Below are 16213 nucleotides of genomic sequence, written 5' to 3'. Positions count from 1 at the left end.
TAAGGAAATAAATGTGTAATTATATTATTGTAATATTTTATATTTTGTGGTATAAATCAAACAAATAACAGCTTTTATTTTGTTTCCCGCGCCCTAGTGTACCATACCCCCACCCCCTGCCCATTCTTCATTTATTTTGTGGCGGTAGGTCAGTCCATCAAAAGACCCGAAACAAGAACCAAACTCAAATTTCAGTTCTAGCGGCCAGCAATAGTAAACACACACACGCAAAGTACGTGAGAATGCATTTGCACCCATACACTAAAGCATGGCAAAACAGAACCAGACCTGAGAGAGTTCAAAAAATCTGAAAAAACATACAATCACATATTTTTGTCGAAACATATTGCGTGTGTACTAACACATGCAAAGATGTTCTCTCTGCGCTCTCTCTCTCATGATGACGTCACTCTGGGGTACGGATAGCGCAAGCCGGTGTGTGACACTTTCGTTGTATGAACTGGCACATCTATATACTGTATGGTTAGTGGTATTACTCTGAACAATACGAAAAGTATGCCAGGCGTGTGTAAATAACAAAAGAAAAGGCAAGACGGGATAGTAGCGCAGCGCAGCAGCAGCAGCATAAGCAACAGAAGCAAGAGTAGAGCAGCACCTGGCAGCGAAATCTTTTTGGCCCCCATCGCAGCTCGTGCGTGAGTGTGCGTGCATTTGTGCGCAGCAGTGAGTACTGCAAGAGCAAGAAGCAATAACAAAGACCAAGGCGAAGGCATCGTATCGTCGGCATCAAGAAGGAGGACACACGACAATGTGCAACTAGTGTCGGGCACAGCGCGATCCCACAGTAAGCAGCTCTCATGGCAAAATAGCCCTCCAAGATGAATCTGGAATCGCTCTTTCGCGACTTCAATCCCTGGTACGTACCGCAGATCCCCTGAGTATTTGGTAATACTAACGACTTTTCTTTGTGGCTTCTTGCAGCAAATTCATTGTTCACTGCAGCCTCTTTACCTTTGTGACCCTATATGCCTTGCGTCTAGATAACTACATTGGTAAGCTTCCCCATTCCCAGTGCCCGCCCATTCCTAACCCATCCCCGCTGTTTTCCGGTAGATTGGCCTTATTGGGCCATCTTCACGCCACTGTGGATATGGAAGTGCACAGCCATACTGGGAGCCATCGTTGGTGCGATTGTGTGGTGCCGCTATCCCCACTACCGCTTGGAAGGTGATGCCTACACGCAGTTCAAGGCGATGCTCATCTCCTTGGCCCTGCATCTCATACTGCTGATGTTTGAGCTCTTAGCGTGCGACAAACTGACCTCGGATCGCCACCTCTGGGTGCTTGTGTTCATCCCGCTGATCTTCGGCTCGGTAGTCAGTGTGGGCGCCTGTGTGTGGGCCGTCAAGCATGATCGCTCCTTCGAGCTGGAGCTCTTTTTGGCCGTCAATGCGCTGCAGTTCGTCTCGCTGCCACTGAAGCTGGATCGGTTCGTTTACTGGAACTGGGATGTGGTGTTCGTGCCCATGTGGATTGTCATCTGCCTGAGCCTGGTCAGTGTGCTATACAATATCATATTCTGCGGCATCATGATGCGCACACCAGAGGTCTCACTGCAGCAAAAGAAGGCGGCCCTCAATGCGGCTGTGGGCAACATTTGCACTGTTCTTCCCCTGCTCTGCTTTCAGGTGAGTTTCGAATGGAATGATTAATGATTGCAAATCCTGTAAGTTAACTCTTGATTTGTCCTTGCCCCACAGGTGGTCATATGCGACAAGCTGGACGGGGAGCTCAAGTTCCCCTACATTGTGGTTTTCTCGCCGCTGCTCGTCTCCATCCTGGCCCTGATCATCCTCAGCTTCACGGCCAAGGGCGGCAACATGTGGTGGTTCGGTATACGCAAATCCTTTAGCCAGTTCCTGCTATCGGCCATGCCGTTCCTCCAGGAGTACGGTAACATCAGCTACCATGCCGACACGCATAGCAATGCTGGGCAGTCCGTGCCATTGGATGCCTCCTCCTCCACCAGCACGGCGGCCGCCAACGAACAGCTGCACGAGTTCAGCCGGCACGACAAGAAGAACAAGAAGGGGGCCAAGAATGATATCTTGAAGCCGGTGGTGCCATTCGTGAGCATTGATTTGCCGGACTAGACAACAGTAGTGTAACAGCAGTGACAGCAGCGCAACACCGACAGCGGAAACAAAAAGAAATCAAATAGATTTAAGGACAACACACATCTCAGAACACAAACACATGCACACCTGAGGATAGGTGCACACACTCACATGAGCACACATGCATTACTATATATATATATACCATACATACATCGGCCGTAGCTTATAGTCTCGTACTGAACTCTAATTGTAAGCCTCATGCTAAATATACCCGCCCCTAGCCGTAGCTGTAGCCTTCACCTTCAGCACACACCACGGCTCGAGCCGCACAAAAACGCACACCCATACGAACACGCAATAGGGAGACGGAGACCATCTAATAGTTTTAAATTCCAGATACAGGCCGCTTATACACGCGCACACTGCAACATAATGCCTGAGCTATACCTCCCCGCAATAATGGTAGAAAAGAGGAGTTTTACATGGTGGTAAAAATCCTTTCCTCCTCTCCCCCACACACAGGCACAAAGAAATCGATGTTTAAACGCGCTACAAGAAGAAATGTATATATTTTACACATTACATTATTAAACAAATCTCTTAAGAGCTTCCAAATTAGTATTAAATGCCTAAACGTAGATTTATTGTGGAACTAAAAATTTGGCATTGATTTTAATGACGGATTCAGAGCGATCTGCAGATTAGCTCCAGCGTTGAATGTTAAGATGAACCTCGTTGTGCTCTGCCTTTGAATTCCACATTTTAGCTTAATTAACATACATTACAGGAACTCCTCGCACCAATCGTTGAGACAGTTGTAGCAGTCTAAGGCCTGCTTGGAGCTAGCATGGCACACATCCTTCATCCAGTCCTTGAAAAGCTCCTCATCCTTCTTCAAGACCAGGTATTGCCCGAGCACGGTGTACGCCTGCAATGAATGGATATATGGGTATATTAGCAATACGTCTTTGTTACACACACACCACGCACGCAACATAAGTATATACGCACCTTGTCAAAACCAGCCTCAGCCAATCGTCCGCCCAGCGTCTCTCCAATTCCTGCCAATTCTGTGACAGATTTATTGCCCATGGGCTCTGCCACAAAATTGCGATATTTCTGGGATGTGCCCGACATTTTTTACGTTTTTTAAAGCTGAGTGAGTTGCAAATTGCTAGCTTTGCCTTTTTTTCGTATATTTTCCGCGGCGTTTGTGAAATGCAGTGTGACCACAATAAGACATACGGTGTGACCCGCAGAAATATACCGTCTCTTTTTCAAAATATACCGTAAATATACCAATGAAACAACGAAGTTAGCCAACTTAAGCCCTCTTCATTCAAACAGAATAACAATTTGAATTAAACCGCGGAAAATAATACTCATAATAATAATAATAATTCTTCTCTTAGATCCACAGCAACCTTCATCTTTACTTTTTTAAAATACCAAGCTATCTTTCACCTAAATTACGCTTAAATTCTTTAAGATTTAATAACCACAGGTCAACAATGGTTCCTATCCATGCTCAGAAATCATATTCCCCGATTTTGATATTCGGTTGAATATTACTCGCTAGATAGTACCCTCAGCCCCAAATACATAATTTTATCCCATTGATAATTCAATTTTCTACAGGATTGGGAATTTTAATATGCTTCCTTTAATTTGATTGTGTCTAAAATATGGTTAAAAGGTTAATAAAAGTTTAAAAATAAAACGTAAGTGAGGTTGGAATGTAGGGACATTGTGGCGCTGAAAAAGAAAATCCCACAAAAAGGGAGCAAGCCCTCCCAACGACTATCAATACTATCGACTGAATAAGAGTGGTGCGCGCCAAATTGGAATAAATGATGCTGGGAAGCACGATTTGAGAGACCGAAAATTAAGAAAAAATGAATGAAAATATCAAGAACGTGATGAAGATTCTCTCGTGGACGGCTGCCGGCAAAGAAATCCAAAATTAGCTCAAATTTAAGTATTCGGTTTATGCTGTGGCATGTGCTTATGATAGTTCTCCCGATTTGATATATGTTAAATCTATGTTTAAACGCGCTACAAGAAGAAATATATATATTTTACACATTACATTATTAAACAAATCTCTTAAGAGCTACCAAATTAGTATTAAATGCCTAAACGTAGATTTATTGTGGAATTAAAAATTTGGCATTGATTTGAACAAAGGATTCAGAGCGATCTGCAGATCAGCTCCAGCGTTGAATGTTAAGATGAACCTCGTTGTGCTCTGCCTTTGAATTCCACATTTTAGCTTAATTAACATACATTACAGGAACTCCTCGCACCAATCGTTGAGACAGTTGTAGCAGTCTAAGGCCTGCTTGGAGCTAGCATGGCACACATCCTTCATCCAGTCCTTGAAAAGCTCCTCATCCTTCTTCAAGACCAGGTATTGCCCGAGCACGGTGTACGCCTGCAATGAATGGATATATGGGTATATTAGCAATACGTCTTTGTTACACACACACCACGCACGCAACATAAGTATATACGCACCTTGTCAAAACCAGACTCAGCCAATCGTCCGCCCAGCGTCTCTCCAATTCCTGCCAATTCTGTGACAGATTTATTGCCCATGGGCTCTGCCACAAAATTGCGATATTTCTGTGATGTGCCCGACATTTTTTACGTTTTTTAAAGCTGAGTGAGTTGCAAATTGCTAGCTTTGCCTTTTTTTCGTATATTTTCCGCGGCGTTTGTGAAATGCAGTGTGACCACAATTAGACATACGGTGTGACCCGCAGAAATATACCGTCTCTTTTTCATAATATATCGTAAATATACCAATGAAACAACGAAGTTAGCCCTCTTCATTCAAACAGAATAACAATTTGAATTAAACCGCGGAAAATAATACTCATAATAATAATAATAATTCTTCTCTTAGATCCACAGCAACCTTCATCTTTACTTTTTTAAAATACCAAGCTATCTTTCACCTAAATTACGCTTAAATTCTTTAAGATTTAATAACCACAGGTCAACAATGGTTCCTATCCATGCTCAGAAATCATATTCCCCGATTTTGATATTCGGTTGAATATTACTCGCTAGATAGTACCCTCAGCCCCAAATACATAATTTTATCCCATTGATAATTCAATTTTCTACAAGGATTGGAAATTTTAATATGCTTCCTTTAATTTGATTGTGTCTAAAATATGGTTAAAAGGTTAATAAAAGTTTAAAAATAAAACGTAAGTGAGGTTGGAATGTAGGGACATTGTGTCGCTGAAAAAGAAAATCCCTCAAAAAGGGAGCAAGCCCTCCCAACGACTATCAATACTATCGACTGAATAAGAGTGGTGCGCGCCAAATTGGAATAAATGATGCTGGGAAGCACGATTTGAGAGACCGAAAATTAAGAAAAAATGAATGAAAATATCAAGAACGTGATGAAGATTCTCTCGTGGACGGCTGCCGGCAAAGAAATCCATAATTAGCTCAAATTTAAGTATTCGGTTTATGCTGATGTATGCTGTGGCATGTGCTTACGATAGTTCTCCCGATTTGATATATGTTAAATCTATGTTTAAACGCGCTTCGAGAAGAAATGTATATATTTTACACATAACATTATTAAACAAACGTCTTAAGAGCTTCCCAATGAGTATTAAATGCCTAACCGTAGATTTATTGTGGAATTAAAAATTTGGCATTGATTTGAACAAAGGATTCAGAGCGATCTGCAGATCAGCTCCAGCGTTGAATGTTAAGATGAACCTCGTTGTGCTCTGCCTTTGAATTCCACATTTTAGCCTAATTAACATACATTACAGGAACTCCTCGCACCAATCGTTGAGACAGTTGTAGCAGTCTAAGGCCTGCTTGGAGCTAGCATGGCACACATCCTTCATCCAGTCCTTGAAAAGCTCCTCATCCTTCTTCAAGACCAGGTATTGCCCGAGCACGGTGTACGCCTGCAATGAATGGATATATGGGTATATTAGCAATACGTCTTTGTTACACACACACCACGCACGCAACATAAGTATATACGCACCTTGTCAAAACCAGACTCAGCCAATCGTCCGCCCAGCGTCTCTCCAATTCCTGCCAATTCTGTGACAGATTTATTGCCCATGGGCTCTGCCACAAAATTGCGATATTTTTGAGATGTCCCCGACATTTTTTACGTTTTTTAGAGCTGAGTGAGTTGCAAATTGCTAGCTTTGCCTTTTTTCGTATATTTCCGCGGCGTTTATGAAATGCAGTGTGACCACGATAAGACGTACGGTGTGGCCCGCAGAAATATACCGTCTCGTCTTCAAAATATACCGTAAATATACCAATGAAACAACGAAGTTAGCCAACTTGAGCCCTCTTTATTCAAACAGAATAACAATTTGAATTAAACCGCGGAAAATAATACTCAAAATAATAATAATAATTCTTCTCTTAGATCCACAGCATCCTTCATCTTTACTTTTAAAAAATACCAAGCTATCTTTCTCCTAAATTACGCTTAAATTCTTTAAGATTTAATAACCACAGGTCAACAATGGTTCCTATCCATGCTCAGAAATCATATTCCCCGATTTTGATATTCGGTTGAATATTACTCGCTAGATAGTACCCTCAGCCCCAAATACATAATTTTATCCCATTGATAATTAAATTTTCTACAGGATTGGGAATTTTAATATGCTTCCTTTAATTTGATTGTGTCTAAAATATGGTTAAAAGGTTAATAAAAGTTTACAAATAAAACGTAAGTGAGGTTGGAATGTAGGGACATTGTGGCGCTGAAAAAGAAAATTGCCACAATGAATAATCGCTGCACGAAAAGACGATATCCCACCACGAAAAAGAAAGTCCCACAAAAAGGGAGCAAGCCCACCCAACGACTATCGATACTATCGACTGAATACGAGTGGTGCGCATATTTCCCGTCTAGGGAAGCACGATTTGAGAGAGCGAAAATTAAAAAAAAAACTGCGTATGGAAGTTTCTATACCCTTTCTATATCTCGAAACTTCTTCTGTACATATACCAATATTACATTATTAACTAAAAAAATTTTCGCAAAAGCTATAGTAAATATTGTATGTTGTATTAAACTTTATTCAAATTAGGAAGCTACAAAGTTACATATTGAATAGTTAATTTGTTATTTGGGTTTCTGTTTTTTCATGTTGTTTTTGTTTTGTTTTTCTTAATAAATCGCTTACTTTGTGTCGCCTAAAAATAAATGTATGCAAAGGTAAAAAGGTTGCATTTTAAAAAGTGACCATCCATCCAATAATTCGTACATCCGTTTAAGAAGTTATTCGCCATACAATACGAGTACATAGTACATATGTATGTATGTACATGCATAAATACGAGTACATGCTATATATGTAAAATCAATCGAAAATAGCCTGTGAGAGAGGGTACAACTACACATGCATATCATATGGAACAGGAGGTACATTGCATACAATACCAGGGTCCAGTATACAGTATATATTGTATGTACATATATATGTAGTATATCTTTATAAAGCGTAAGAGAGGCACATAATTAGAAGTGCTCCAACGGCGGAGGAGGGGCAACAGAGATACAAAACATGAGCGAAACGGAAGGGCAGACATAGAACGTTGAGAATTTAACGTAACGCATCAACAATAGGTAATTCAATTCAATTCAAATAATTGCATAACATATACCTACTATACTACATAGATGTGTACATATATATACAATATATATAGGTATATAATTCCCCCCATATATTCTTCCACTCACACTTGTGTGAGTATTAACAATTGTTTCCATTAGTTTAGCTACATTTTTGCCTTGGTTTAGTTTACATTATTCAAAGGATTAAAATTCAAACGGATATCTGTATCTCTTTCGCAAATACAATGCAATGCATAATTCATATTGCAATGTATAATAATAATAATAGTATTTTACTTATGGAATAAAAGAGTTTTTCCTTGACTGCTGCTTCCGCTTCAGTTTCGCTTCTTCTGCTGTTTTTGATGTGTATGGTACAAGATTCAATATGTTATTACATTTGTTCAGATAGAAAAAAAAACATACATACATACATACACACATACATGCGAGTATGTGTTATTCCCCCTCCAAAATTCGGTGTATGAGAGGCTCTTAATTTGGTTTACAATTCGTTTAGTTTAGCTATGAATGCCACTCGTTCAGCAAATACAACTTTTTGGAGGGGGGTAGGGGAGGGGGGGTTGTTTCACCTGATTTCGCATCTATCTGTACTTCATTCTCCATTTATTGGCTAATTAGAATTGTTGTTTAATTGCTAGATTTGTTTATCATCAATCAGAAGGTATGTCTGTGTGTACATATATGTGTGTGTAGAATTCCCCCATGTGGTTTGTTGTTTGTGGTTCGTTGCCTGTCTATTGTCTGAATTCTGTTCAGGGGTACTAGGAGCCCAATAGGGCCACCAAACAATTTCACACAAGTTTTGATGATGTTTCCTATTTCTGTATAAACGATATGTACGTCTAAGTGCTACTATGTAATAAACGCTGACTCCTTGAATTTTGGAATTGACATGAGATCTGCTTGAAAGCGGCCTCTGCTGCTCTGCTACTCTGCTACTCTTCTAATGGTATTTGGTAGTATTCTGTTCTTTCTTTTGCGAGCTACGGTCGTCGTCTAGGCATACATACATATGTCTACTCTATGGTTTTTCTTTTGTTTGGGTGCACTTAAACCTTATGTTTACGTTTACGTTACTTAATTCATTTACTCGTAATTCGAATGTGTACAAAGGACATTATGCCCGTACGATATATAATTATTAGAATATTTTTGGAACTATGGAACATTTCGCTTTCGTTTCGGTTTCTGTTTAAACACATTTTCCTTTCCGCTTTTGGTTTTTGGTTTTTCCTTTTTTCTTTTTCTTTTGGGAGTTTGTAGAGAGGGAGAGAGAGAAAATTGAGAAAAAAAAAAAAATGATTTACACGTAGAATGTTTCTGTTGCAATGGAAGCGCTTAGGTTTAAACTTTAAAGTTGATGAAGATCAATAATTGTACGCTTCGTATGGGAATCACACACACACAGACACTATACACTAGAGAAGAAAATCCGGAAATCAAACGAACGAATGGAGTGCTCTCCAGCTCTAGTCGATTTTCGGCCTGTTGCTCAAGTACTGCGATATATTTTCCAGCGGCCCCTGAACAATCACCATGTACTGCGATGGGAAGTCCCATATGATGGTGAAATGGTACAGCATATTGGCAATGGCTATCAAGTACTCAAAGAACGCGAACCAGCTGAAGGCTGCATGGGGGGTAGAGATTGGTTTCAAATTAGTTAAAGATCTAAAACAAACTCCTGTTCTGTCTTGTACTTTTACTCACCCAAATCGTGACAGTAGAAGCGATGTTTGGCAAAAAAGATTAGCAGACCGATGGTGCTCAGTATGGAGGCCACAAAGAAGAACTTCTTCCACTTGATCGACTGCTGCTGTTGGACATTCAGCGACTGGCCAGCATTGAGGATACCATTCAGCTTGATGGTGGCCAGCATATAGCACAGCGAGCATATCATGAACGTTATGAAGATTCTCTCGTGCACGGCTGCCGGCAAAGAAATCCATAATTAGCTCAAATTGAAGTATTCGGTTTATGCTGTTGTATGCTGTGGTATGTGCTTACGATAGTTCTCCCGATTTGATATATAGGTGACGCCGCCCAGGGCCGCTATCTCAATGCAATTGAGCACCAGAATCAGACTGATCAGCCAACTGGCCTGCGGCACCAGCTCCGGGCTGATCCGCTTCAGCTGCGACCGATAGTAGTTCTTGTAGACGAAGGCAATGGGGATACGTGGTCCAATGTGTAGCGCAATGCTAAAACGCCAGAAGTAGCGCTGTGGACTGACGCCCGTAATTGCACTTATCGAGGGTATTATATTATATACCTATACAGCCGTTAAGGGAGAGAAGGTTAACCCATTTCTTTCGGTGCTCTTTGGGGGCTATTCAGACACTCACGCGGCAATGTGTCTCGTGTACATCGTCGTACTGGTAGACGTAGGCGGTCACAAAGCACGTGAAGAGCGTCACCAGAGGCAGCAGAGCGGTCACTATGCAGATCTCATGGAAGCTGGCCAGATAGTGTATGGCCATGGGCTGCTGCTGCTGTTGCTGTTGCGGCTGCGCATCCTTTGTGGCCTGCAAATATGGGAAGGCATTAGTAAATTGTTCGGGAGGGGGTGGGGCGGAGCCATCTATGGGTTCCTGTTTCGAGGAGGCTTACCTCGCGCTAATGAGTTAGGTTTTCTGATTTCAATTTGGTTAAATTAGCAACAATAAAAAGCGCTAAAAATAAATGTGAAAGGAGAATATGAATAAATCAATAAGCGAACAAACAAAAAAACCCCATAAACAGAACAGAACCAAAGTTGATGCCAAACAACTATTTATAAATGCACACATATGTATATGTACTCGTACTTGCTGATGAGACTCGTACGAAAACTGAATAATGAATGAAGACCGAGGGACCGACCACGAATCACAGCCTCCTACAGTGTGGAGCAGGGGAAATGGTGGCGGGGGATGTTATAAATAAACATATCCTTGAGTGGGTGGCAAGGCCGTTTACCATCATGGCAAAGGATTAGTGGCAAAAAATAGATAACGACTGGAACTGGAACTGAAACTGGAACTCTCCATCCGTCCATCCATTCATCCTGACGTAATCAGGCTCACAGCTGGTGCCGGGTGCCGCATGCCGCCTGTCGCTCTCCAAAATTAATTAGCACCAAATTAATAGGAAGCGTTGGCGGTCAGGCGTTTCAAATGAAATTGAATGGGTTGTGATTAAATCAGGGACCAGACAGGACATGTCACGGAACATTGTGGCACACAAAAAACCCACGCGTGTTGCCATGATCCATGGACATGCGAAGAGACAGCGACGGACACAGAGACATCGAGAGAGAGAGAGAGAGAGCGGTGGAGTAAGCAAGTGGCACGAAATACGATGGTAAGAGAAGTGATGGTGGGGTGGGAGGGCTCTGTAATTTCTGAATGATGGAAACATAAAGGTAAATAACATTGGGGAGAGCAAAACAAATCGAAGAAAAACGCATTTCGAAAATTGCAAAAGAAAAGCGAAAAGCAAAATGGAACAAACCCACGTTAAAAAGCCTTGGTGAAACGGGGAGAGGGTATGTGCATGTTTGTGAGTGTGCGGCATGCGCAGCACAGGCGGGAAATGGGTCTTCTAACTGCGAAAATTACAGCAACGGAAGAACAAGGAGGAGGGATAAATAAAACAAGCACACACACATACAGGAATTTACAGACCACCCACGCTCACACACACAAGTACGCAAACACCATGCATAGTCAAGCAGGACGGTGGGGTGGCTGGGCAAGGACAGGGTGGCTATGGCTATACCGGGGTCAGGTCATAAGCGTGCGCTCGCTGCCTTTCGGCTTTGGGTTAATGTTATATAATTTGTTGGCCACACACACAATCCACAAACACGCAGAAATATCAAGAAAAAAAACAACAATTATTGGCACACAGATTATTTGGTAAAATCGAAATGCAGGCAATTTCCATGGTTACACATGCTCTACTCCCGCTCTCACCGCCGTTGACGGATCGTGGAGGGAGCAGCTGTCGCCGCTGGATCCACCGCTTCCGCTGCAGATGACGCTGCCAATGCCACCGCCGCCATCACTGATTTTTCTGGATTTTGCCTCCGGTATCGCCCCGCTGCTATCTGACGCTGATGATAATACTGCACCACATCCTGTCCTCGTTCCCCCGGATGACGATGACGTTACTGCTGTCGAGTTCTGTATATTCTGCATATTTGTCGGCGGCGTCGTCGTTGCTGTTGATTGTTTGGCTGTGGATGATGCCCTTTCGCATAATTTGTATGCCCTGCTGTTACCGCCGAACGACGCGCGCGCCTCACTCGCAGCTGCCTTTTTTTAATGAAATTAAACACTTCGCAGTCAAGTCCAGCCTCCTTTTCGCTTTTTGACCACCTGCTTTTTGTAACGAGGCTTCGGTCACACTATTTGGCCGAAACAAACGTGGATGTACCGCTAACTATTGCGGACAGTGTGACCGTGGCTTTATCGATGCAATATACCGTTCGACCCTCAGAAATATACATATTTCAGATATATTTATTTCAAAATATACCGTAAATATACCGATGAACAAACGAACTTAGCGCAGTTAAGCTCCCTCGGCTGAGGTAAAGGGCGGAAAATATTACTGATTGTAAATTCTTTTTGTAGATCCATGCCATCTTTCCTCTGAACTTAAAAGAACACGTTATCTTTCACCAGAACTGCGCTAAAATTATTCAATTTTCATTATTTTCAGTGGAATATTAAAATGTCTGCGGTGGGTTAATCGGGTGGGAAACCATATTCCTCGATTGTGATATTCGATTTGATATTACTAACTTCCATACCCGAACACATAATTTTGCCCGATTGATAGATCGATTTTCTACAAGATATGCTAATTTTAATTATTCCTTTTATTGAATTTTTTCTAAAAAAAGGTTTCAACAAATAAAGTCGAAGCGTAAACGGATTGTTATGTCACTGTTGCTGGTCAACAGGCATCAGCTACGAGTAAGGGCATCATTTATATCCTATTTCATTTAAATAACATTAAAATTCTGTTTTCCAAGCTTATTTGAAACATTGGTAATCACTTCTTCTCAGATTGAAATATCTTAGACCCATTCAAGCCTTTGATTAGTGTACTGTTTTTATTGGTCTCTGTAAAAAGAGTAGTAACTACAAAATATCCTTCAAAGCTTTAAAACAGATACTGACTAGTTTCTGCATTAATTGGAGCCTGCGATGACAAAGATCAAATCGAAGTCACGTATTAAAGATTTTTATTTAAATAATTTATATTATACATTTGTGTATTATTGTTACATATTATATTTCTTATTTATATTGAACCCCCATGCTAATCTAATGTACTAATTAATGTGTATTCAAGTTTAATTATGTTGCCGAGCTTCCTTTGGTTCATGGACCATAGATTTAGTAACTTTTTAGAAGTATTTTTTCAACTGAGGGATGGGAGCGGATGGGGATTCTTGTTGCATAATGGGCTGCGTGCGTGGCTAGATCCCACGATTTAGACGGATTCAAGTCGCATGATTTCATTTTGTTTCTTTCGTGTAGTTTTTCGACAACTAAGTCAATAAATTATGTTTGCAAGTGTGTGTTTGGGAAGCGCTCCTGCTAAAAAACTATATTCTTAATTTTATTCCCTATTTCTTTTTCATTGCTTAATTCCATAAGGGTGTAGACTGTAGTTTGTGTTTTTGGCGAGTACTATTTCCACAGCTGCCCATGAACAATCTCCAGTATCATTTTCTTACGAAAATAGCTCATGTGCTCCTGATTGAATGTCAGCGGCTTTCCCCGAGTTATATATTCGGCTGTCATACAGCTAAACACACCGCAGTCTGATCCGTTCGTTTGTTGCGGCCCATTCAACACATTTTCAATCCTAAAGCCGCTCATATCGTATGGCTCATTGCGCTTGTCTAGCGACTCGGCCATAATGTAGTTCTTAAGGGCATCCAGGGCGATGTGATTCGGCTTTCCAAGCGAATCGTAGTAGAAGATGGTCTTGTTTTTCAAGTGTATGATGGCCATGCACCAATGCATACCATTGCAGTGCACAGGCACTGGAATGATGTCGTTGCTCAGCACATCAATCTTACGTGTCCAGCGCTTCACACCATCGAACCCAACCTTGATGAGGCGTGGCAGAAAGAATGTGTTCATGCCGTAGACACTGGGCAGAATGCCCTTCTTCTGCTGCGAACGTTCGGTGAGCAGATTCATATAGAAATTGATCACTTCGTCGTTCAACCAAAAGAGGCCGGTCAGTGTGCGAATATCCTTTTTAGTGATTGTAAGCCCATATTTGTTAATAACAGGCTGCAAACAGATAAGAACAGGACAGACACATGCATTAGAAGGATGAGGTAATATCGCATGGAATAGAGCGAGACAGTGATCGTATTCGAATCAGAAATCTGTATATAGATATATTATAGATGGCATCGCTTACAGCATCATCTGGGCCTGTCACTATGCGTTGCAGCTTCTGCAACTGCTCATCAGTGAGTGGAATAAACTCAATTTCCTTCTCGTCTTCCTCCTTCGCACCGAAGTCCATCAATAAGGGCACACATCCCATGTGGCATTTCAAGATGGTCCAGCGGAATGAACTCTCCAGACGGCGACGCTCTTCGGTTGCCTTTTCGGCCCTGACAACACATTAAAAGACATTAAATTGATAGCTTAAATGGATACGGATACAGATACCGATACCGATACGGATAGATATACGTACTCGATGCAAGCCAGCTGACGCTTATGGTCCGCTTCAGCGCGTTGGCGCTGCTCGCGCTGTCTGAACGTCTGCTCGTAATCATCGCGGAAGAATATGCTTTCGCTGAAGCGCTTCTGCATTGCCTGGATTCGCTTCTGATACTCTGTTTCGCTTTTCGCAGACCTAAGGAAGGAAAACATAGTCATAAATTACTCAAGAACTCTCTCTTTCTCCTCCACTCACTGTCTCTGCTCGCTGGAGCTATCGTCCAGATCGATTATGACGGGCTGCGCAGCAGCTTCCGTGGTTTGAGAGGGCGGCGGACTGCCGCTTCCAGAGTTGCTGTCACTAGAATTTACTTCACAGACCGTCGTGCGCAGCATCGGTGGTGCCGGCGGTGGTGCTGGTGCCGGTGCCTGCGACCTTGGGCGCTGTGTCTTGGCCGTCTGCTTGGCGATTTCCAACAGTTTTGAGTACTCGGATCGATCCAGTCGCGTCTGGAAGCTGGAGCCTTCTGTGTTCTTCTTGGGCATGGAGTTCCAGTTCATGATCGGCAAAAGCGGCGGCGGGTTTGCCCGACTGGATTGGTTTGATCGGAGTTCATTGTAGGCTACGTTGTGGAGAAGATTATTATACTGCTCGCGCTCCGAGCGTCGTTCCTCGTGAATGAGCAGACTGTCGTTGTGGGATCCGCGCACGGCATGAGGGTGATGCTGATGCCCATTCATGCCGGGCTGTACATGCTCGATGAAGCCACTGCCACCCTGGCCCAGGCGCACTGCATCCGCATACGAGCGGCGTACAATCGATGAGGGATGAGCAGCACCATTACCTTGGGATGAGGACTGACCATTTAGCAGCCAATCGGTTGAGGAGGCAGTGGTACGTCCACGGCCGAACGACTGGAAGATGGAGCCATTGACTGGCGACTCATCATCGTCTGACAAGTCAATGTGGGTGCTGCTGAGGCCTTGATAGCGGATGATCTGCTGTGCGCTGCGCGGTTCATTAAATATGGACAGACGCTTGTTGCCCGACGAGGGGATCTGCAAACGGGACACGGGCCCTGGTTTCTGTTCTGCCATGGGCTTGGTGGTGGTGGGCATGTCCTCGGCAATCGGATTCGTAATGTAACGGGGAAATGTGCTGTCCACACGGCGGTACTTGAAAAAAGAGCTCTCTTGTTGTTCGCCACTATAACTAATACAAAGCAAAGCAAATTAGTATAAATACTAGGTTAACTTTATTAAGGAGAATGAATTGAAATACTTACGAACGCTTGGAAGTATTGTAGAAATGTGGTGCTGGAGTGTCAGTTTCGTCGCCGGTGCCGCCTGCTACGCGACGCTCTTCGCTGCTGCTTGAATGAACAGAGAGCACATTGTAAGTATATGTTATAAATGTAGGTTTGGTATACACAGATATATAATATATTCTCTATATATAATATATTCTCTATTTACTTACCGAAGATTCTGCGTGGTGTCTATTCCGTCGCCGGTTCCGGCTACTTCAGTGGCAGTTTCATCTTTCGCATGTGTCCAGCTGAAGAGGTTCCGTAGTTTGTTTAAGAACTCCAAGCCCATCGAATCGCTTTCCGATGAACAAACGAACTTAGCGCAGTTAAGCTCCCTCGGCTGAGGTAAAGGGCGGAAAATATTACTGATTGTAAATTCTTTTTGTAGATCCATGCCATCTTTCCTCTGAACTTAAAAGAACACGTTATCTTTCACCAGAACTGCGCTAAAATTATTCAATTTTCATTATTTTCAGTGGAATATTA

General features: G+C 42.4%; 6 protein-coding genes across 7 annotated transcripts; 1 reads left to right on the top strand and 5 right to left on the bottom strand.

The window, feature by feature from the left end:
* The first annotated feature begins 472 nt into the window (after positions 1-472).
* On the top strand, positions 473-2677 carry LOC6597366 (transmembrane protein 185B). The gene is made up of 4 exons (XM_026990622.1): positions 473-877; positions 943-1013; positions 1075-1649; positions 1722-2677. Exons 1-4 carry the CDS (start codon positions 840-842, stop codon positions 2112-2114), a joined length of 1077 nt encoding a protein of 358 aa, XP_026846423.1. The 5' UTR covers positions 473-839; the 3' UTR covers positions 2115-2677.
* Positions 2621-3277, bottom strand: LOC6597365 (barrier-to-autointegration factor). The gene is made up of 2 exons (XM_002022370.2): positions 3093-3277; positions 2621-3009 (listed from the first exon to the last, which is right to left on the bottom strand). Exons 1-2 carry the CDS (start codon positions 3216-3218, stop codon positions 2863-2865), a joined length of 273 nt encoding a protein of 90 aa, XP_002022406.1. The 5' UTR covers positions 3219-3277; the 3' UTR covers positions 2621-2862.
* Positions 3278-4153: 876 nt separating this feature from the next.
* Positions 4154-4773, bottom strand: LOC113566188 (barrier-to-autointegration factor-like). The gene is made up of 2 exons (XM_026990690.1): positions 4599-4773; positions 4154-4515 (listed from the first exon to the last, which is right to left on the bottom strand). The coding sequence occupies exons 1-2, from the start codon at positions 4722-4724 to the stop codon at positions 4369-4371; spliced, it is 273 nt and encodes a 90-aa protein (XP_026846491.1). The 5' UTR covers positions 4725-4773; the 3' UTR covers positions 4154-4368.
* A 934-nt stretch (positions 4774-5707) lies between these two features.
* LOC6597364 (barrier-to-autointegration factor) lies at positions 5708-6231 on the bottom strand. The gene is made up of 2 exons (XM_002022369.2): positions 6106-6231; positions 5708-6022 (listed from the first exon to the last, which is right to left on the bottom strand). Exons 1-2 carry the CDS (start codon positions 6229-6231, stop codon positions 5876-5878), a joined length of 273 nt encoding a protein of 90 aa, XP_002022405.1. The 3' UTR covers positions 5708-5875.
* A 2754-nt stretch (positions 6232-8985) lies between these two features.
* On the bottom strand, positions 8986-12100 carry LOC6597363 (post-GPI attachment to proteins factor 2-like). 2 transcript variants are annotated; one of them, XM_002022368.2, is made up of 5 exons: positions 11688-12100; positions 10077-10256; positions 9739-10003; positions 9442-9660; positions 8986-9361 (listed from the first exon to the last, which is right to left on the bottom strand). In XM_002022368.2, exons 1-5 carry the CDS (start codon positions 11910-11912, stop codon positions 9201-9203), a joined length of 1050 nt encoding a protein of 349 aa, XP_002022404.1. In that variant the 5' UTR covers positions 11913-12100; the 3' UTR covers positions 8986-9200. The 2 variants fall into 2 exon arrangements, with proteins under 2 accessions (XP_002022404.1, XP_026846455.1); XM_026990654.1 differs by lacking the exon at positions 11688-12100 and adding an exon at positions 10342-10377.
* Positions 12101-13418: 1318 nt separating this feature from the next.
* Positions 13419-16016, bottom strand: LOC6597362. Its single transcript, XM_002022367.1, has 6 exons — positions 15898-16016; positions 15704-15790; positions 14674-15630; positions 14452-14613; positions 14167-14365; positions 13419-14033 (listed from the first exon to the last, which is right to left on the bottom strand). Exons 1-6 carry the CDS (start codon positions 16014-16016, stop codon positions 13419-13421), a joined length of 2139 nt encoding a protein of 712 aa, XP_002022403.1.
* Between the last annotated feature and the right edge of the window lie 197 nt (positions 16017-16213).

Source organism: Drosophila persimilis, unplaced genomic scaffold, assembly GCF_003286085.1.
Source record: "Drosophila persimilis strain 14011-0111.01,24,50 unplaced genomic scaffold, DperRS2 tig00000606-arrow-arrow-pilon, whole genome shotgun sequence".
Lineage (NCBI taxonomy): Eukaryota > Metazoa > Arthropoda > Insecta > Diptera > Drosophilidae > Drosophila > Drosophila persimilis.
This window is presented reverse-complemented; position numbering and strand designations above follow the sequence as displayed.

Coding starts and splice junctions, on each gene's coding strand:
- LOC113566188 (XM_026990690.1), bottom strand. CDS start 4,724: ATGTCGGGCACATCACAGAAATATCGCAATTTTGTGGCAGAGCCCATG. Junction 4,516..4,598: donor CTGAGTCTGGTTTTGACAAG/GTGCGTATATAC, acceptor CATTCATTGCAG/GCGTACACCGTGCTCGGGCA.
- LOC6597362 (XM_002022367.1), bottom strand. CDS start 16,016: ATGGGCTTGGAGTTCTTAAACAAACTACGGAACCTCTTCAGCTGGACA. Junction 15,791..15,897: donor GACACCACGCAGAATCTTCG/GTAAGTAAATAG, acceptor TGTTCATTCAAG/CAGCAGCGAAGAGCGTCGCG. Junction 14,366..14,451: donor CGTCAGCTGGCTTGCATCGA/GTACGTATATCT, acceptor ATGTGTTGTCAG/GGCCGAAAAGGCAACCGAAG.
- LOC6597365 (XM_002022370.2), bottom strand. CDS start 3,218: ATGTCGGGCACATCCCAGAAATATCGCAATTTTGTGGCAGAGCCCATG. Junction 3,010..3,092: donor CTGAGGCTGGTTTTGACAAG/GTGCGTATATAC, acceptor CATTCATTGCAG/GCGTACACCGTGCTCGGGCA.
- LOC6597366 (XM_026990622.1), top strand. CDS start 840: ATGAATCTGGAATCGCTCTTTCGCGACTTCAATCCCTG. Junction 878..942: donor TTTCGCGACTTCAATCCCTG/GTACGTACCGCA, acceptor GGCTTCTTGCAG/CAAATTCATTGTTCACTGCA. Junction 1,014..1,074: donor GCGTCTAGATAACTACATTG/GTAAGCTTCCCC, acceptor GTTTTCCGGTAG/ATTGGCCTTATTGGGCCATC.
- LOC6597364 (XM_002022369.2), bottom strand. CDS start 6,231: ATGTCGGGGACATCTCAAAAATATCGCAATTTTGTGGCAGAGCCCATG. Junction 6,023..6,105: donor CTGAGTCTGGTTTTGACAAG/GTGCGTATATAC, acceptor CATTCATTGCAG/GCGTACACCGTGCTCGGGCA.
- LOC6597363 (XM_002022368.2), bottom strand. CDS start 11,912: ATGCAGAATATACAGAACTCGACAGCAGTAACGTCATCGTCATCCGGG. Junction 10,257..11,687: donor TCCACGATCCGTCAACGGCG/GTGAGAGCGGGA, acceptor CCATATTTGCAG/GCCACAAAGGATGCGCAGCC. Junction 10,004..10,076: donor TACACGAGACACATTGCCGC/GTGAGTGTCTGA, acceptor ACGGCTGTATAG/GTATATAATATAATACCCTC.